Below are 22,273 nucleotides of genomic sequence, written 5' to 3' on the forward strand. Positions count from 1 at the left end.
ATAGATCTATAAATAGTATTAAATGCCAGACTATACATTATAGATCTAGGCCTGTACCATATTTATATTTCAACGGGAAAATAATCGGAAAAGCTGCATGACACTTACAGAACACAGTTTGGATACAATTTTCATCGAAATCATTTGGTGGTTTTTTCCCCATTGGGAATTCCCATTCCATTTCCTAAAAAAAAGTTAACAGGCAATTTAATAATTAAAGAAAAAAAACTGATAGGGTCTAGAGATCTAGTTACAGTCTAGTACTAGAATAGACTAGTAGGCTAGTAAAGACATAGATCTAGATCTAGATTCTATATCTGATTATAATCAAAATCATTTCAACTTTAAGATTGGGACCCTAGAAAGCAAGTTTGAGTTTCATTTTCGTAAAGCAAGACTGGCGATAAGGTTTGACAAACATAAGAGTTCCTCGTAATTTATTTAATAGAAGCGAAAACGAAGTGTAAAAGTAAAAAGAAACCAAAATACAATTCTTAGAAATTAAAAATATATTAATGAAATACGTTTTGCTAGTAGGCCTAGATTTAATCTTGTGAGGGTTTTTTTGTAGATCTAGATCTAGTCTAGATTTAGATATAGATCTAGATCTAGAGTCTAGTAAATAATAGTAAATATTTAAATATTATACAACGGAGTAGGCCGATAGTCAGTATGAGTATATCTCAAAATGTCAAATGCCTATGTTCATGTGTCATGTAGATTGTTGAAATGTTCTTGTTGTCTTGACTGTATTTGAAATTGAAATGCAATACTTTTGCTAGATCTAGTCTTTTTTTTAAACGTAGGTCTATTACCTATAGTTCTATACTATAAACTATAACTATAATGCCTTATATCGGCCTATTATATATATATATATATATATATATATATATATATATATATATATATATAGGCCTATATATATATATATTAGGTATATATATATATATATATATATATATATATATATATATAGGCCTATATATATATATATATATATACAGAGCCGGCGTTAGGGGTACGCGGGGCCTATGGCCAACCATCCGCGCGGGGCCTTATATTTTTTTCATTGGTATATAATTAAATAAAACATGTACAGTGAGGCGTTTTTTTTTCTTCTCAACGCGAATTAATATTTATAACGATATATATGGTATTTTTAAGCTTCTTATCAATGTCGTATATTAGTTTTAACATAAAGACACTGATTAAAAAATAATGTGTTCACTCAGAAGTGCTTTTGAAACGTTGCTTGTTTCTGTTAAAGCTTTTTGTTTGAAAAATAAAAAAAATAAAACAGATATAAGTTCGAGACACGCATTAAAGAGACGATGAACATCGGCTTCAAACTTGATTTTTTACATTAATGTTTATTTATGACAATCTTACCAGTACGTTCACAAACGAAGATCTTTTTTTTTTTGTCTTTCGTGAGGAAAATTCCATGATTATATCATCATAGTCCAAACTGGAGGCTTTGTCTTTTTCTATTGACAGAATCGACAGGCCGCATAGCCTGTCTTGTGACATCGTTGATACATGTTCCCAATTACCCGGATCGTATATATCTTTTACGATCATTGGGAATTAATTATTTTCGTCAGAATCATTTTCACTTCATCGGTCAGAATACTATGGGGTATCTCATTACGTGTTTTCCTGATTTCACCTCCCATGTCAGGTCGGGGGCTAATTCGCAACCGCCATCACCAGTCACCTCAGGTCAAAAGCGAGTCGACCGTGCCAGCGATGTGTGACACTAATGTCTTCGTATCGAATGACGGTCTGTCCCAGGTCATGTAGGGGATAACTCACTAACATCAGCCTTGGCCTCAGTTTATAACAATCAACAATTTCGGCCATTTTTTTTCCAAATTCAATACAGCAAAGATTACTTAAGTTTACAAACTAATTCAGACAACAATGGCGGTGCTGAAGCTCGGGGCCCCTGCAAGCGCGGGGCCTGTGGCGGCCGCCCCGTTTGCCACCCCCTAACGCCGGCACTGTATATATATATATATATATATATAAGCCTATATATATATATATATATATATATATATATATATATATATATATATATATATATATATATATATATATAAATTAGGCCTAAATTGAAGACTATATTTTAGATCTAGATTTTCTTGTTTCGTTATTGTTGAATATAGACCTACATAGATCTTTTTATTTACTTTATTGACTTTATGTCAGTTTAGGTCTTATAGCACACTTGGTTTAAAATTAAAATAAAAGACTATATATTAAATGATGACCCCAGAAAACATCCGGCCAAGTATTGAAAAACTATAGGCCCTACTTGATTCTAAATAATTATTAATGGTGTTGTGGAAACTAATTACAAAGTAACAAACATATCATCTAAAGATTCTTATACTAGTAACTTAGCTGGTGTAATATAATACATCTGGATCTTCTCTGTACAGATTATGCCCTACTATCCTATTTTTACAATAGTGTATATGATTTTGAGCATATACCTTGATCTATAATATTTAATTTAGACTATAGGCCTAATTTTTATCTCTCTCAGAAACAGTAACGCAAGCTATTTGTTTTTACAATTTTTATTTTCTGAAAATAGAAAAAAATCCATAACTCTATATTTATTTTTCAAGGCATTAAATAATTATGGTTTAAATTTCACGATTGCCTTTCCATTGCGCAGGAATGCACGCTGAAATATTAACTCCAATCATTAAAACAAAGTAGTGATCGAATCCAGTTTATAATAATAAAATGAGTTCTGAGAGTGATGAAGGTCAAAACTTCTCAAACTCATCAAGTCCTGCTGACGATGAGTCATCAAGTGAAAGTGACAATGATTCTAGTGCATCAAAGCATCTACCATCTTCAAAGGAAGAAAAGGAAGCAAAATCAAGTCCAAAACTCGACAGTCCAAATACATTAGTAGACCCGAGCCAAATATCTGATAAAGAAAAAGGTAAAAAGAAAAAAAATGTCCAGAATTCCAATACAAAAAATGATAAGGAGGAAAAAGACATGGATGAAAACAACTGTGCTGGGGCTTCTGGTTCAAAATCATCATCTACAAAAAACAAATCAAAACATAGTAAAATAGGTGATGAAGGGGAGCATTTAGATGCGCATATGCAAAGTGACAGTGATGATAGTTTTGTTCATGTTTCAACAATAACAGCAAATAAGACTTCTACAGATTCAATTAACACAAAAAGTAAGACAAAAAATTTAAAATTTAATGCAAAAGGTAAATCCCAGTCTGATTCTGTGAATGATGAAAAACCTGGATCAAAAGTAAAAAAACTGGATTTAAAACATTCAAGTTCCAAAACAAGTAAGAAAGAAAAATCTGTTGATGGAGAAATTGGTGGGCCAGAAAATCCAGAGCAGACAGAAAAGAAAAGAGAGAAAAAACATTCAGACACCAGTAAAGTAGAACCAACTAAAGAAGAAAAAGTAAAAAGACCAGATGATAGTGAAATTAATGACAGTAAATCCTCCAGTTCTGACAGTGAAACAGAAGTAAAAAAAGAACTTAATTCCTCATCCGGTGACAGCAGTCATGATGAAAACACCAGAAAAAAAGATAATATGGTCAGGCAAAGTTCAACATCAAGTCAAAAAATGGCCAAAGCTTCTGAAGTAAAAAAAACAAACCAAAAAAAGAGGGCTAAAAAGCCAGACACTGCTGAAGAGTCATTGAGCTTTGAGAGTAGTGAAGATGATTCAGATGCTTCAAGTGTTAGAGACAACAAAAAGAAACAAGGCAGTATGAAAAAGTCTAAAGAATCCAGCAAGCCTAGAGATAAACAGGCAAAAAGAGATAGAAAAAAAGAAAAAGAAGTTTCAAAAAGTGATAGAAAGTTAAAAGAAACAAGCAATCAGATAAATTCAGGCAGCGGAGAAGACAGTGATGACAATGAAGAAATGCTGCCTATCCAGACACCAAGTAAAACCAAAACAAAAAATTCAAACTTTCAAGTAGATAGTGAGAGTAGTTCTGAGTGTGAAGATGCTGCCAAATCAAAGTTACAGAGAAAAGTCAGCCGCAGTGCAAATAATATTGACAGCGATGAGGTTAGTTCTGAGTCTGAAAAACATGATAAGAAAAGGAAATCATCCAAAAAAAGCAATAGTGGAATCACTGAAAAATCAGCTGGTGATCAAAGAAGTAAAAAAGAGAAAAAGAGAAAAGATTACTCTCCTGAAGAAAAGACAGTAAAACAAAAAACTACTAGAGAATTAAACAAAAAGGGCATATTCTTTAGCCAGGAAGATGAGGTAGCCAATGCATCATCAGATGATAGCTCAGACAGTGCCAGCAGTAATAACAGTCCTAAATCTGTTAAAAAAGTCACAGAAACATCAGCAAAGAAGAAAAGAAATAATTCTGATTTAAAAATGTCTAAAAAGGAAAACAAAGACAAACCATTGAAAGCTAAAAGGAAAGAAAAGTCACCCAAGCGTAATTTAAGTGATGAAGATTTGAATACCAGTTCAGCAGGAGCATCAGCTAGAAGAAAAAAGAAAACTGAAAAATCTAAGGAGGAAAAAGAAACACAGAGTGCAAATAAATCAACACGAAGTAAGACAAGTGTAGAGAAAGAGGACTGTGACAAAGTGAAGAGAACTATCAAAGCCAAGGTTGCTGATGTTCATAAAACAAAAGATACATATGTCTTGTATCTAGAAGATCCCAGCATAAATAAAGGGGAAATTGAAGAAGATACCATGCTGCTAGATGGACTACAGAAACTCCTTTTTGTTACTTTTACTTTTGAGCAGCAGAAATGTAAGTATACCTACAAAACCTATCATCGTCATCATCATCATTCCTTTGTGGCCCCTGTGGAGCAAAGGGCTGCAACCACACATCAACAGTGGACTCGGTTTTGGGCTGCTCCCTTAATCTGTGCCCATGTGAGCCCAGCTGTTTTCGCCTCTTCCTCAACCGTTCTCTTCCATGTTTTTTTTGGCCGGCCCACCCTCCTTTTTCCCTGGGGATTCCAGTCCATAGCATGTTTTGCGATGTTTTCTTTTTCTCTTCTTAACATGTGTCTGATCCATCCCAGTTTATGTACCTTGATATCTTTCTCTATTGGCTGTTGCTTTAAAATTTGCTACAGGTCTTTGTTTGATATTTTGTCTGGCCATCTTATTTTAAGTATATGTAGTAAGCATTTGTTTACGAATGCCTGTAGCCTATCAGTATTTGTCTTCGTAACCCTCCAAGTCTCCGAGCCATAGAGCAGCACTGCCTTGACATTTGCGTTGAAAATCCCAATTTTGCTCTGGAGTGACAGGGCCATGCACCTCCACATTGGGCGCAGTGAGTTGAAGGCACATCTAGCCTTGTTGATACTGCATTTTATGTCCTCGTCTGCTCCCCCGTTCTTATTGATCACGCTTCCCAGATATGTGAATGTGTTTGTTTCTCATAAATCTTCTCCATTTAGCTGTATAGGCAGGTCCTGGCTGTTATTGATTCTAATGACCTCTGTTTTATTTTTATTGATTTGCAAGATTTAAAAATTATATATATATATATATATATATATATATATATATATATATATATATATATATATATATATATATATATATATATATATATATATATATATATATATATATATATATATATATATATATATATGTATATGCATATGTACATATATATATATATATATATATGTATATGTATATGTATATGTATATGTATATGTATATGTATATGTATATGTATATGTATATGTATATGTATATGTATATGTATATGTATATGTATATGTATATGTATATGTATATGTATATGTATATGTATATGTATATGTATATGTATATGTATATGTATATGTATATGTATATGTATATGTATATGTATATGTATATGTATATGTATATGTATATGTATATGTATATGTATATGTATATGTATATGTATATGTATATGTATATGTATATGTATATGTATATGTATATGTATATGTATATGTATATGTATATGTATATGTATATGTATATGTATATGTATATGTATATGTATATGTATATGTATATGTATATGTATATGTATATGTATATGTATATGTATATGTATATGTATATGTATATGTATATGTATATGTATATGTATATGTATATGTATATGTATATGTATATGTATATGTATATGTATATGTATATGTATATGTATATGTATATGTATATGTATATGTATATATATATATATATTTTATTGGGGGGAATGACACCATTAAGTGCCGCTCCGGCTGATACCCGACCTCGCTATGCCACTGTATATGGGCATATATATAGTGTATTTCATTTGACTTACTAAGTTCATAAATATACATCTGTTTTCTGTCCATTTTGTTCCCTATAATTATTACTTTAAAAATCAGCATTCAATGCGTGAACACTAAACCATTTTTTTTTACCAGATGCTAGAGCATTTAGAAAGGTTAAACATGATGAAAGCAGCAATTTGTTAAAAGTCACCAAGGCATCAGCTGAAGATTTTGACATATTCCACAACATGATTTCCATTCACTGCAACAGCCTTACAACTGAGAAGGATCTTCATAGAGTACATGCTTTAATACAAGAAATGTCACACCTTGAAATAATAAATATTATACAGTATGATGATCCCAGGTCTGCTGTAGTTGTTTTTTCACCTGAACATTGTTCAAAAGGTAAGATAGTGAAAACAATTGATATAATTAAAATACATTAGCGTCCTTTTGATTGTACACAAATTGCATTAATAAAATAAAAATATTTGTCAATATGCTTGGATAGGATTTTAGCAAAATTTGAGGAAAGTCAATTGTCACCTCTAAAATTAAATAAAAAGTAAAATTTATAAAATAAGAGAGGCTATAAGATACCATTTAAATCTGCTTCCCTTTATACTTGTTCTTTTGATGTTCTGCATCACATGCAACTAAGTATTGGTGGATAAAAAATGTGTATTACACTTCCCATCATTGTTATGAATATTGTATTGTACCTCACTGTATTATTTTGGGTTGCATTCAATCATATTTTATTCAATTGTATTGGCTTATAGGCCTACTGTACTGTATTGTATTATATATATCTTTATCTAATATTTTTGCATTTTAAAAAAGATGCAGGATTTATGAGGCTTAGAAGGGATGAAGGGTTTACAGTAGTGGGGTCTGAGACAACAAGGAGAGAGAGGAAGTTTTCTGGTAGAGTGAGGCATCTGTTGCCTATCTGCCATGCCTAATGTTATCCCATTTATGACTAAATGCAGTTGTTGTGCTGTCTTGATAGAATAAATTCAGTTATATTTACAGAATTTAGTGAATTATTTGCAGACAAATGATGATTTTGGTTACTATAACAATAACAATGCAACATACCTTTGCATGTTAAATTAATTAGACTAATCCATCTTTAACACTCCACATAGAGTCATTGTTAGTTTATTATGGTAATATGCTGAAGTTACAATCAAAGGTCTTTTCTTCATTCAACAGCTATTAGATCATCTCCTTTGGTGACTTAAAGATGTGCTACAATAATAATTTTATAACATTTAGAATAAAGACATCCTTATGAATAGTTTTTAATTTATTACAGGAAAAATTGCAGAGCTGTCATGGGATTGTTCTGTGGAATATAAAAATGAAAAGATCATAGTGGCACCTGTCTACAGAAATAAAATGGTTATTGTGGACAATTTAAATAAGAATACATTGGATGTTACCCTAGAGCGTTTTCTGACAAGCAAACGTCAAGGGGGACAACCAAAAAGTGTGGAGTCCATTCACAGGATAAATGCTAACTGTGCTATAGTAACTTTCAAAACTTATGAAGGTAAATATTTATCTTTATTATATTTGAAAGGGCAATCAGAGGTAGGGGTGGAGGGGAGTCTTATGGTTCAAAACTATTTAACATTCATTCATCCTCAATATCTGAATAATATTGAATTTGTTAAGCATATGAAAAGTTGATTGTTAGAAACCCAGAGAATGATTTTAGGTGCATGATTACAACTAGAACAATAAACTAAAAATAACTTACCATTTTAAAATTCCTGTACATAAGCTTGGTAGTGTGAGGTATTTTACACCAACTGTGTAACATGATTTTCCTGGGCAGTGTTTTGTCATTATTGTGTTAGATGGAGTGGGGTGGTGTGATTGATCAATATTATATAACTCTACTTTGATTTTCTATATTCATATATTTTGAGTTGGGATATTTTCAGAAATGGTATATAATATTAAGTGAGGTGGTCTTAGACAACATTTTATATCATTATAAGCTGGTAGATAAAAAATGTCACATTTTTGTGTTATAAAATAAGTGTAATATCCCTAGAAAGATTAATATGATGATAACATTTATATGTGTATACAACTTTTATTTGTTTAAGCTTTGGAGAATATTATTGCCAAAGGGTCTTACAAACTTGAGGGAGCAAATTTGGATATTTGTCAGTTTTATCCCTGTCTTAAACCGGACACCTTTGACATGCATTTAACAGAAAATGAATCTGAAAAAACACACCATGATGGTTATAAAAGACCAACAAATACATCACAAAGTGGTGAAGCAATAAAACTAGATTACTGTGAAATCAAACTGTTACAGCAGCTACACATATTTGAAGACCTTCAAGAAAACCATTCTGTAGAAATAACATTAGAGATTGCAGATAAAGAAAGATGTTCAACCTTTATTAAGGGGAGTTCAAGAAATACACAAGACGTAAAATGTAAAATATTAGAAATATGTAGTGATACACTAAGAACAGAAAAAATAGACCTGAATTTGGCACCACCTAGTGAAGAGCTGCTAATGTTTGAGGATGTTCAAGAAAAAACCAATCAGCTTCTTCAGGCCAAACAAATATCTGCATTTTTTGCTGGATTTAATAAAGCCTTTAAAGTTTGCCACAAAAAAGATGAGGATATAAAACAAGTATGCCAGTTAATAAAATCACAAGCGGAAATTAAACACATGGAACTAGATGATGAAATGCTTGGGATTTTACAATCTCCAAACGGGGAGAAGTTTCTAGATGAGCTGAAAAAGACAGATGAAAAACAAACTACATCTATCATAAAAGTTGATCGGAAGCAGAAATTCCTTTTAATTGTGACAAGAACAGAGCAGATGTGGCAGCTTGTTAGCTCAATTGAACAGTTTTTAGACAAAAACAAAATCCATACAAGAGAAGTAGAAATGCCTTATACGAAGAAGGCCTATATCAATAAATTTTGTAAAACAGAATTTGAAGAAATTTTGGAAAACCTTCAAAAATCAGGCACAGATGTGAAATGTGTTTCAAATAAAATAATTCTTAAAGGATTACTTGAGCAGCTGGAAATGGGGGTGACATATCTGGAAAACCTAAGGTCAGATTTAAGTATAATTTTAGGCTGTACAAAAGGAAATATTTTAGAAGAGTAGCTTAACTAATATTTACATACTTTAAATAACAGTTACATTGTGTTTCATAAATTGACAATTTAGTAGCAGATAAAAAAAATTAGGTACATTTATATAATTTCATTTTTTCTATTATAATATTTTACTAAATTCTGTCAATTTTTTAATAATCATTCACAACAAAGTTAACCTCTTTTTTAGTGATTCATTTGTTGCTGAAGAGACAGATCTAAGTTATGTTGGAATTAATCAGTTCCTTTCAAAACATGGGGCTAAAATTATCAAAGAGATTGAAGAGGATTATGAATGCATCATCTTGGAGAAAAACAAATCAGAAAATGAAAGAGATTCAGATTATCTTGAGATTTCTACTGGTCTAGGATCTTCTATCACTCCTATAGCTTCAGCACAAATGCACAATTGTAAAGTGATTTTTCTGCAGGGAAATCCACTAAATATTAAAGCTGATGCAGTCATAAGTTTTATAGATAGAAATGGCAACTGTTTAGATGATCCTGGGAAAGACATTCTCCTAAGAGGTAGCTTCTATTTTATGGAAATAATTAAAATAACAATTTTTTATTTATTCTTTGCTAATAACATGTATTTTAAATATTACCTTAAATATGTTTAGTGTTTGAATACATATTTATATATTTTTAGGAGGCAGCCAAATACAGAAGGAAATAAATGAAAAGAAAAGAGCCTGGGAGAAAATTATACAAACTTCAGCAGGAGAAATTAAGAACATCAGAGAAATATATCATTTAGTCTTATCATCATCAGACATGGACATAGAAGATCTTGTGGAACTTATAGTCCGGTGTTTGAAGCAAGCAACTGACAATGTGAAGTCCTTAGTTTTCCCAACAGCTTTGTTTTTCAGTAAGCTGTTTTTTTAAATGTGTTATTTAGTATCTTACCCACCAAGCTGATTAGATTAATATTAAATCCAAATGTAAATAATTTTAATAATTCTTCTTTTATTCTGTAATTGTTTTTTAAAACTGCATAGTTATATTTACTATTGATATTAACTGTCTAATTTTATTCTTCTAAAATTTTTATTTTTTCAGAGAAGTTCAAGCTTCCACGTTTCGCAATATGTTCTAAGATCATAACAGCATTGCAGAACTATTTCTCAGTTAGTGATAACCGCTTAGCAGAAATTTTATTCTGTGATGAAAATGTTGAAAACATCTCTGAAATGATGGATAGATTTGAAGCAACATTTGAAACTTACTTAGAAAAACTAGGAAATATCCATGAGGAGGAAAGTGCTAAAGGTAAAAATGACATCACTCTTGGTCATTTAAAAAAATACAAAGATTTGATGAACACTTTAAATAAATAATTATTTTTAAGAATATTTAAAAATAGATATATATTTAGACCTTTACAATTAATACAATGTTTATGTATGAAATTATAGCTGAAAGCAGAAAAAATCCCAAGTCTGCGAGAAGTAAAAACTGTTTTAAGTTTGGCCCAGTAACTCTCAAGGTTATTGGCGGAACTATTACTAAATCAAAGGTTTGAACTATTTCTCGTTAAACATTTAAAAAACTATACCTATATCACTGAACTAACTGCAAGCTAACTGTAGTGGTTGTTGGTTGTGAAATTAAAACAACTGGACGTAATGGTCTGAAAAGTTTCAGAACAGTTCCTCTTAAAAAAAGCTCAAAACTATCAGAACATTGCCCCTTGACTTAACTGTTATTTAAGTAGTCAGTTGTAAGATATCTCTTTAAGACCTGATTGCCAGATTAAGTAGAATTCAATAAAGGGATATTGTGATCAGTTAAATGTTCAGGTTATTCTCAAGTACCTTCAGAGCTGGTTACACTAAGAGATATCATAAAACTTCCAGTCCTGGATTTGAACTTGTTATTGAAACATTTTTTGACTGACTTTTTGTCAGTGATATAAAAGTAAAAATCTTTATTTTATTGAATGTTGGTTGTTGGCATTGTGGTACTTGATGTGTTATTTCTTATCATTTATTATTTTGAAACTTTCTAAAAAAATGTTTTAATTAGTTTATATGAGCTTTTTGCCATGTCTCCTCTAGACTGATGGTATAGTGACTACCATTGATAAAAGCCTTGATTTATCCAAAAGCAAGATTTCACAGAGTGTATTAAAATATGGTGGTCAGGAGATACAAGATGAGATCAATGATAAGTAAGTCAAGAGAAGAAGTTTGAATATCTTATCAATATTTTGTAATTAGTGTTTTTCTGAAGAGTTTAAAGGATTGCATGACAATCAGGTTTAGACAATGTTAATACCTTTTGTAGTACAAAAAATAATAATGATTTTAACATCAAGACATAAACATTAAGTTTTTAAGGTAGTTCATATTATTGTAGTAAACCATTTAAAAAATTAAAGCATACAATTTGTTGGTTCTTTAAGTAAATTAAATCTAAAGGCAAGTAAACATTGTAGCTACAGATTCATTTTTAAAAACAACATCAACAGTTGAGATGTTTTGAAAAACTTGGTAATTAAAACACTGTAAATTGTTTAGCTATAGCGCACCACTTGACCCCGGGGAGTTTGTTTTAACAGCCGGTGGTAACCTCGACACAAAACACATTTACCATGTCTGTCTGCCCAGATGGAGAGATAGAACTGCAACTCAGGTATAGGCCTATAATCTATGGCTATGTAAATATTTTTATTCATGTTTTCGATTTTGTATTTTGTCTATGTAAATTTATTACAGTCTTTCTTCAAATCACATGTAGATCAAATAAATAAGGTGATTATTTTTGTTTTTCAGTTTCTGTTAATTTTTTTGTATATTTATCTAATCTATGACTCTGATATTTTCTTACAGCTTACTGATATGTTGTTAAAAATACTGAAGTGTGCTGATGACAAGCAACTAACAACTATTTCTATACCTGCCTTGGGCATTGGTGGCATGCGATATCCTGCACGTACGTGTAATCTTCCTTTATGTCAACATGAAGAAACTACATCTTACTTTCCCATTAATTACTGTTACATATTTATGATTACGAAATATAATCATTTAATTTATGCATCAATATTAGCTTACATTAGTCATAATATTTCAGTGAAGATTAATGTAAACTATTTATACTTAAGAATATAGGAAAATTTAAAATGAATAGCTATGAGGAATTATAATAAAAACAGATAATTGAACTAAAAAATTAAAATTTAAGTTCATATTTAAATCCATATTTAAGTTGTGTTGACAAATATTAAATATTTTTCTCTACACCTAGAGGAGTCTGGAGAAGCTTTTGTTGAAGCTGTTAAAAAATTCTCCAGATCTAGTTCTAATTTGACCTCTATAACTTGGGTTCTTTATGCAAAAGATCAAGAAACAGAAGAAGTGAGTTTTTTGTTTATTTGAATATTTTATTTTTATTATTTAATAAAAAGCATTGATACTCATTTGGATTTACATATCTTATTAAAAATTAGTCAAAATTGCAAGAAGCCTTATTTACTTTTATTTTTAGCAATATTCAATTTATTTTCTATGCAATTCGTTTTCTAAAAGGATGTTTAAAATGTGAGTGCTCATTTTTAAATATGAAATGATGTCCTCAATTCATTTATTTTTGCTGCTTATTCAAGTAATAATGTCTATGTTTTCTTTAAGCAAATGTAAATTAGAAATTTACATTAGTTATTTTAGCTACATAACTCTTTAGGAAGTCTACAGTTTTGTTGTATTTTAATACATTTGTTGAATTTTATGTATACTTGCAATAAATTTATAAGAGTTAATATTTTTTTCCTCTGCAGACATTTATAAAAATTTTAAACTCTGAAGCTGAGGATGAGGATGATATTGAAGAACCTGAGCAAGACAGAAGGAGACTCAGTGAGTTATTACCTCAAAAAATTTTAAAAACAATTAACTGGATCATCAAAAAAAATTTTAATTTGTAATCCCATAGTCACATTTAAAAAAAATTACTTTAATTTGATTTAAAGAAAGGCAGGTAGCCATGCTTTGGTTTAAACAAAATATCTACACATTTTTTAAAAAGCCCAGAAGAACACCTCAGCAAACATAAGTTGAATCATTTTATTTGAATGGGTACTGTCCACAACATGGCAATTACAATTGCATTTTTTCGTTTATAATTTACTAACATGCCTGTTGCTGTGGTCTCAGAAGAAAGCTACATGGCCACAGGTGTACAGCCCCTGGCGCCGTTTAATCATCTATTGTAGTTTGCTGCCATGTCATTATTGTAGGATGCTCCTTAAAAATAAAGTCAGCACCATAGCGCTCATGGAAAGCCTGAGGCATCAAATTGCACCCTGCTGGGCACCTCCCCTGAGAAATTGAAATGTTTGTTTGCAAAAACCTCCCCAGGATTATTCTCAACAACTTCCCAAAATTTTATGGTGATTGTATGAAAAGTTTAGTAATGCTTAAATGACAAACATACTTTCATTTTTATATATATAGATTAAAAGTCAGAAAAATGTTGCATGGTTTGAATTACTCAGCAAAAAATTACATTAGTTGTATTTATACAACTTTACCATTAATGTACTGGCTATTTCAATCCAAGTTAATAATTGCTAAAAAAAAGTTATACAGAATATTTGAAAACTTAAACCAACCTGTGCCAAAAAAAGTGTGCATGTTGTTCTTAATACAATAAATTATAAATAATGACATTTAATAATAAATTATTGTCAAATTTAAAATTTATTTACTGCATTTTATACCTTCAGCTCAAAATCACAAGCTAACATTTGGATCTGTAACACTGTCTATTAAAACTGGAGATATTACACAAGAAAAATGTGATGCTATAGCAAACAGCATCAAAGAGTCAATGGATTTGGATTCCTCAGGTAAGTAGGTGCATAATCTAGCTGTCACTCTACATCAGTAATCTAAAATAATTTTTTTGGTATTTTAATGACATAATAGTATTCAAGTTAATTAAAAGAAACTCATTTTTCTCTTACTTTATACATGGTTCAATCCTGCATAATTTTATAAAGTAAAATTAAATTTTAAACCAGACTAAACTTATAAAATAACATTTCTTATTGACTATTTTGTTTTATTTAGAGATATTTTAAAAATTTATTTGTAGGTGCAGTGTGCAAAAAAATTCTTGAAAAATGTGGCAGATCATTTCAGGATGAATGCTCTGAAAACGGTATGAAAAAATCGCTTAGTATATAAATTTCTCAATACATCTTTACTTACTGTTGACCTAGATAAAACTGACAAAACTTGCAACTCTTTCAACAACAGCCTACAAAATCTGTCACCACTTTTCCCACTTCTTCACAGTCAAATACATTTTATTTACTCATCACACACAAAAGTCTCACATTACACACTTTCACATACTACAACACACCACTTTCACTCTGTAACATAGCGTAAAACAGTAAAAATGTAATTGTACAGAAATTTTCCTAGGAGTTTTTCAAAGATTTCAATTCCTAAAACAGCAAAATAGAATCCTCATAAACTTTTCTTCTTCATCATGCTATATTGAAGCTCAAATTACTGTGCTTGTGCTAAATAGTTAAGGTTTGCCTTTTGTAAAATTTAGTTTAGTTTTTTTAAGTAATGATGCCAAATACAATATGATGTAAGTAAAATAAAGTTTCCCTTTCAAACCTGACGGTCTATGGGGCAAGTGAAGTAGAGTTCACTTGTTTCTGTGACCTCAGCATATGAAGAGATAGTGTGGTCAGCAGTATGCCCAGCCGCCTTTACAATATAATGACTGATGTCAAATATTTCATAGCTAACTTGTAATATTTGAAAAATATGATTATTTTTTTCACATATAGGGTCATAATTTAAATTTAGAAAAAAAATTTCATTTAAGTTCTTATTTCCTGAATTAAGAAATGGACAAATATTCCAAATGTACAAGAAACCCATTCTGACAAAAAATCGAAATTTTAGTGATATTTTCATTAGCATATCCCCTTAAACAAAATACAAAACAAGACTATGTAGACTTATGCTTTGACAACACTATCACAAACAAACAGGGAAAGTGAGACCCCACCCCTGTAGACAAGTCCTGCCAGAATCATGTATATTTTATAGCTCTGTTCTCAGCTGATCAATCTGCTTTGAATTTATGAAAAACAGTTTTGTGATAACTAGTTGTTGTTGATTTTAATTCCAAAATGTTTATCTATTTATGTCAGCTATTTTTTTTATAAACACGATTATAGACCCAGAAAAGAATACAGTTTAAATATTCTTCTGTAAAACCATTTTTCACCAATTAACAAAATTATAGTTCCTAGAAAGGTATACAGTTAAAACATTCTTCTGTAAAACCATTTTTTCACCAGTTAACAAAATCATAATCTTAGAAAGGTATACAGTTAAAACATTCTTCTGTAAAACCATTTTTCACCAATTAACAAAATTATAGTCCTAGAAAGATATACAGTTAAAACATTCTTCTGTAAAACCATTTTTTCACCAGTTAACAAAATTATAGTCCTAGAAAGGTATACAGTTAAAACATTCTTCTGTAAAACCATTTTTTCACCAGTTAACAAAATTATAGTCCTAGAAAGGTATACAGTTTTAAACATTCTTCTGTAAAACCATTTTTCACCAGTTAACAAAATTATAGTCCTAGAAAGGTATACAGTTTTAAACATTCTTCTTTAAAACCATTTTTCACCAGTTAACAAAATGAAAGACAAAGGACTGGCTGTCACATCAGCTTCAGGTCTTCCCTGTTCTAAAATTTTCCACCTGAGTATGGATAGGTTTAAGTATGACTGGGGCAGTGGAGTCAGTTTAGTATTGAAAGAGGCAGAGAGAATTGGCATCCGGTCATTAGCACTGCCAGTGTTGGGTGCAGGTCAGTCAAGTGATTACTCATGCTTGTTGTATGATTTTGGGTTGGATGTTTGTTGGATGTTGTGTTGAATTTTGTGTTTCTTGAATCATGTGTTGAATTTTGTGTTTGTTATATTATTTTACTAATATGTATGTATTTGTTTTCTGAAAACGTTGGTAGAACTCAGATCAACATTTGGTTGTTGGGTTTCCAGCCCTAGAAAGATAGAGATTGTTTCTATAAGACCTCATTGGTACAAATGTATCAACTCATTCTATTAGTTTTATATCTTCCAATAAAATAAGTTTCAATAATATCAATATTCCAATATTCTCCTTTATTCAATATCTTTAAAAAACTATTAGATATGAATTTTTAATTTAATGAATTGTTTCACTTTAATCTAGTAATGGCTTTCACTATTTAAAATACATTCACCTTTTATTTTATTGCTGTGTACAGTAATCTGTTAAGAAAACACTTTGATCACTAGCATGTAAAATATAAAGAGAATCTCACCATCTGGTAACCGTTGAAATTGGATAAAATTTAACTAACAACGGCACAAATTATTGAATAAGCATATATTCAAAATTTACTCATGCCTATGTTTAAGAGTAAAGTATTCACACAAGTAATTAAAATTGTGTCCACTTAATTTAGTATATCTCAAATGAATTGAATGATTTTGAGTTCTGTAATATGCACATAAATCAGATACACCCACCATAATACTGAGTGAGTCATGGTGATCATAATATGTATAAAATTTATACAATAATTAAATAATTATTATTTTAAAAAAGCCAATCCATGTTATATTTGTTTCTTTTTATATTTGAGGTTAATAAAAAAAAATGTTGTGTTTTAAATACTGTGTTAACACTCAGCAATATTAATCCCTCAGAAATGTACTAAATATAAAAAAAAAATGTTTTTTGGAATCTATAAATATCTTCTATTTCTTTTTCAGCTTCTAAAAATGCAGATCTTTATAAAATAAAAGAATCACTTTTGGAAGCAATTAAACGATTTGGTGCAAGTAATCCGCAAAAGCTGAAAGATATTCGTTTAGTTGCCTTATCTAACAGAATTGTGGATTTGCTTGTAGAGAAACAGCAAATGCAAGGTATCCACAAATAATTAAATCTAAAAAAGACAATTTCTCATGATTTACTAAGCTCTGAAAATAATTGTAACTTTGTTATAGAATACTTTCTTGATTTGCAAAAAAAAAAATTTCTAATTCACTCACTTTGAACCCAGCTGAACATATAACTGTCTAAATTGTAAATATTCATCTAATCAACATATACTTATACTTTTTTAAATTTAATGAAATGGTTGATAAACTTACAGATTTAAGTATCTATAGTTAAACATATTACACATTTATTTTTTTACAGAACTTAATACATTGTGTTACACATAAATTATTATGTCTAAAATACTGTTCTTTTTACAATTTAGAAATTGAAGATAATTTCATACAAATGACTGTCATATCCAATGAACATGGTAATGTGAAGAAAGCTATCGAAAAACTTCAAAAGCAATGCAAGAAAAAATATTTTTGTCATGATTATTCATTCAAATTAAAAAACTTAACTCCAGAACAGGTAAAGATGATAGATATTAAAAAGGCCTATAATTAACATTCAATTGTAACTTTTATAGTTTTATTTAATTAAATCAAAATAAAATAATACCAATGTTTTTGAAATAAAATTACATGATTTCAAAAAAATTATGAAAAGTTTAAAAACTTATGTTTGTTGCTAAACAAGATAAATTACATGAAAAGAACAAAAATAAAATAGCAAATGTTTTTAATTTTGCAGAATCTGTAACTATTATCATGTAGTTAAAACTAATCTATAAAAACCAATTGCTAATTTTTTGTACATTTTTAATTCATAATAAACCTATTATTCAATCAATTTCAGTTATAAAGTAAAATAATTTGTAAATTCTTAAATTTCAGGTAAAAAAGTTAAAGGACACAGGCTTACAGCATTGTACGTATGTGACATTAAAGGCTGATCAAGTTGTGGTCCAAGGGTTCCCTGTCAGCACAGACGAAGCTCAAAAATCTTTCTTTAACTTTTTTATGAACATGCGTGAAGAGGCTAACAAGGAACCACCATTGCAGTGCAAATGGCAGTATGAAAACAAAGAAAGATGGAGAGACTTTGATGAGAAGTAACTACATTTTATTGAAGTTAAATTTTATTATAACACATTTAAATGTACAAAGTATGTTTTTTTTAACATCAGATTTTATTTTTGTAAAATGTAATTATGAAAATATATTTAAAAAAAGGCATTTTTTAAATCAATCTTCTGTATTAAGTGTTTAAATTAAAATAAATTCAGCAATATATTTTAATTTGCTTACCTTCTTTTTTTCTGATTGTTTAGGTATAAAAATAAATATTTATCATGTGTATTAAAAAGGACTGTTCAACTGTTCTACTAATTGTATTCCTCTATCTGCAGTATAAACAGGCAGATTGAAAAAGAGTTTAGCAGACAGTCATCATCATGTATAGTTAAAGATGAGAAAGGGCGATCTTTCAAGGTTGATTTTAAGACAATGGAGGAAAACTATATGCGAGGTGGTACACTTGTTACCCCTGGGTACCCAATTAGAAGAATTGACCTTAATGAAGGTAACGATTCTTTATTATCTATATATAAAATATTTTACTTTGCTAACATTTAATTATTAAACTATACATAGTATATCAATTTTAATAGTAGTATAAAAGTTAAAACATGTTTAATATTTATGGCTAAGTTATAATTTTTAAATTCAAATTAAAATACTCATGCAAACATTTTATAATTATTTTGCTATAATTTTATTATTTAATCATTTTATTTTCAGATGCTTTACCAGGTTCTTGGGGTGGTATGAGTAAGGATGAAAATGTCAAGCTAGTTGTGGTTAAACCTGAATCTAATGAGTTCAAAACTGTGGCCAAAAATTTTACACCCACAGGCAGAACTGTGAAACAGGTAAGAAGAGCAATCTATTTTTTATTTTTGCTATTTTTATTTGCTGTGGTCATATGCTAGAGGGGTGATGGAAACTTTTAAATCCTGGATATAATTTTCTCCTTTACTTGAGCATCTGATTTTGTTTTTAAAGTAAATAAATGACTTTCATTAAACATTTAATAAAATACCACTATTTGAGTTATTTAAACAGAAAAGTGATGGAGGAATAAAGTTAAATTATATTTGTGCAATTTAAAGTTAACGTTCAACTTATCAGTTGCTGTTTCTTATAATAAAAAATTATGATTATTTTTTTTAATATTAAAATTATTTTAAAATGCCATATTACATGTCAAAGCGTTATTGAATATAAAATAAAAAATATGTCTTAACGTTTTTACTAATATATTTTTAATTAATAAAATTTTGAGTGATATTTTGAAAGAATTAAATTAAAGATTTCCATGGAGTTGAAGTAACATTTTAAACCACTTTCAGATTGAACGAGTTCAAAATAAAAGCTTATACAGACATTATCAGTTGAAGAAAACAGAAATAACTAAAAGAAACCCACCCAAGCATGAGAATGAGAAAACTTTGTTCTTTGGAGCTCAGCCAGCCAACATCAACATCATCAACACAAATGGCTTTTTACAAAACTATGCCGGCCCAGGTTAGAATCTTCTAGTGTTTGTTTTATTTAAGAAACAAGGACAAATTTTTATAACTTCTCTTGCAAATATATATCAAGAATTTTTTTGTGTTGAAAAAATCTGATGTATCTTTTTTCTTATTCTTAGCAACACTTGGATTGGGTGCCCACTTTTATGTGAACCCAGCTGCTTGTGTACAAACCTCTAGCGCTGATCCCACCACAGGTCTGTGCAGGATGTACCAGGCCAAAGTCCTTGTTGGAGAGTCCACTCTAGGCCAGGCGAATATCAGGTCACTGCCACTGAAGAATGGACAACATCCGTACGACTCGGGCATTGACAATGTCAAGTCTACTTATGTCATTTTTAATGATGCCCAAGCTTATCCTGAATACATTATTTCATTTTCTTAAACATTTTTTTATGTATGTAAATGTTTATCAGACATTTACTTACTATTTTATCATGTTTTTCTCTTTCATATTGATATTCAGTTTATGGTTTTGGGCATATCCTTCACAAATTTTTCATTTGAAAATTCCATTGTTTTTAAAAATTCGAGATGGTAAATTCACTTTCATAAATGAAAATGATGTCATGAAAAAATTAATTATTCATACATTTATTTTTCATGTTCAAAATATAAAGTTTTTATTTTAAAGTCAGACATGTATGACACGCATTAGATTACTATGTAGGATAAATCACACAACCAAAAATAAACTGCCATAATTAATAATTCAGCATATCAATATTTTAATGTATTATAATTTTCTCTTTATTATCTCATTTTAGCCTAGTCATTTTTAGGATTTTATAATAAGGAATACTGCATTTTTTAAGATTTTATTTCAAATTTTATATACATTTGGACACTTATGCAAATTAATTCAATTTTAGACCGATAGTAATTATGATCCAACATTTAAAAACAAAATGGATTTGTTAAACATATAGTAAACTATTCAAAATAGGGCAGTGTTTACTAATAAACAAAAATCATTCTATTTTTGTTTGGGATAAAACTGAGTTTCTAGCACACCAGTTCTACTTTTCTGTGATCATCTGTTAACCTTACATAGACCAAATATCAGTTGAAGGCCTGATTAGAGATAGTAAATTTAAGCTTATTTATAGTTACAGGCTAAAGCTTGGTATTGGCAAAAAAATAAACCCAGCAAAAATGATTAGTTAAAATATGGTGTTGAATAGAAATCTGAGATTTTTCAATAATTTATGTACATTTGCAAGAGATTTTTGTTTTATTATTATTACAAACAACTTTGTTGTTCTATCGTAATTGCTAGCACATTTTTAAAATTACTATTATATAAAATTATCTACACTTGGTAAAACCTTTATAGGAATTACATTGTTTCTTTCAGACATTTTTCTATGGGGTGGGGGGTGGGGGCACTTGAAACTTTCTGGGGTGGGAGGGGTTGTGGACACTGGTTAAAGTATGTATTTCTATATAAATTATAGATTTTTCAATTTTAAATTTTGTTGGAGGCTACCCCTATCCCCTGTAGAGGGCCTGAAAGAAACTCTGTATTAATTTTTGTGTGCGTTTTTACGCCCTTACAGCTGATACTATCTGAATGATTCTCCAGTTGTATCCTGCAGTATTAGTTCAAATATCTACAGTAATTCCTTTAACCTGCAATTGTTGTAATAAACGAAAGCATGTTTTAACTATGGGTAAAAGCGTTGTTGTTGTGCGACTGTTATAATTTAGTGAGTAGTTTTGTTACTTGTATGTGTAATTTGTTTTTTTGTGAATTGTTCTAACATCGCTACAGAATTATGCGTGTTTTTTTTGTTGTTGTTGTTTTATGTGCTAAAATAAATAAGATAAATCGACCATAATACTGTGTTATGTTGATCACTCATAATGCTATAGCAAGTCACATGTTATAATCATAATATGAGAAGTGAAATATTTCAACATTTGTGGTGTAGGATATCACATATTTCAATCTTAATGATGGCAGAAGATGTGGTCGGGACGGAGTGCGTAGGATTAAGTAAAGTCTTTCAAACCTGATGGTCTTTGGGGCAGGTGAAGTAGATCGCGGCATATGATGAGATTATGTGGTCGGCACTATGCCCAGCCGTCTTTACTTTCCCATTAGGTACCCATCAGAGCTGGGTGGACTCCAGGGCGCTCTTCTGACTTGGACCCGGATTCTAACTCGAGACCTTCGGGTTAGTAACATACCACTCTACCGCTTAGGCTACGCCATCACACAGGACGTAGCATTGTTTTAGTTTAGTTTTGAATTATTAGGATTGTTCCTCAAATTAGAACCAGAGTAAGCGAAG

At 30.1% G+C, this 22,273-nt stretch overlaps 1 protein-coding gene across 5 annotated transcripts; it reads left to right on the forward strand.

Moving 5' to 3' along the window:
* Positions 1–202: 202 nt before the first annotated feature.
* LOC131934835 (protein mono-ADP-ribosyltransferase PARP14) lies at positions 203–21,802 on the forward strand. 5 transcript variants are annotated; one of them, XM_059290962.1, is made up of 24 exons: positions 203–408; positions 2,693–4,798; positions 6,450–6,704; positions 7,621–7,857; positions 8,423–9,407; positions 9,643–9,980; positions 10,105–10,326; positions 10,518–10,727; positions 10,874–10,974; positions 11,516–11,628; positions 11,978–12,092; positions 12,290–12,392; positions 12,708–12,817; positions 13,237–13,315; positions 14,185–14,307; positions 14,556–14,621; positions 16,134–16,313; positions 17,266–17,421; positions 17,763–17,911; positions 18,277–18,494; positions 18,792–18,964; positions 19,183–19,313; positions 19,794–19,968; positions 20,096–21,802. In XM_059290962.1, exons 2-24 carry the CDS (start codon positions 2,764–2,766, stop codon positions 20,359–20,361), a joined length of 6,540 nt encoding a protein of 2,179 aa, XP_059146945.1. In that variant the 5' UTR covers positions 203–408; positions 2,693–2,763; the 3' UTR covers positions 20,362–21,802. The 5 variants fall into 5 exon arrangements, with proteins under 5 accessions (XP_059146945.1, XP_059146946.1, XP_059146949.1 ...); XM_059290963.1 differs by lacking the exon at positions 203–408 and adding an exon at positions 449–553; XM_059290966.1 differs by lacking the exon at positions 203–408 and adding an exon at positions 449–469.
* Positions 21,803–22,273: the final 471 nt, after the last annotated feature.

Source organism: Physella acuta, unplaced genomic scaffold (genome assembly GCF_028476545.2).
Source record: "Physella acuta isolate Inbredline_101_S28 unplaced genomic scaffold, ASM2847654v3 ptg000118l, whole genome shotgun sequence".
Lineage (NCBI taxonomy): Eukaryota > Metazoa > Mollusca > Gastropoda > Physidae > Physella > Physella acuta.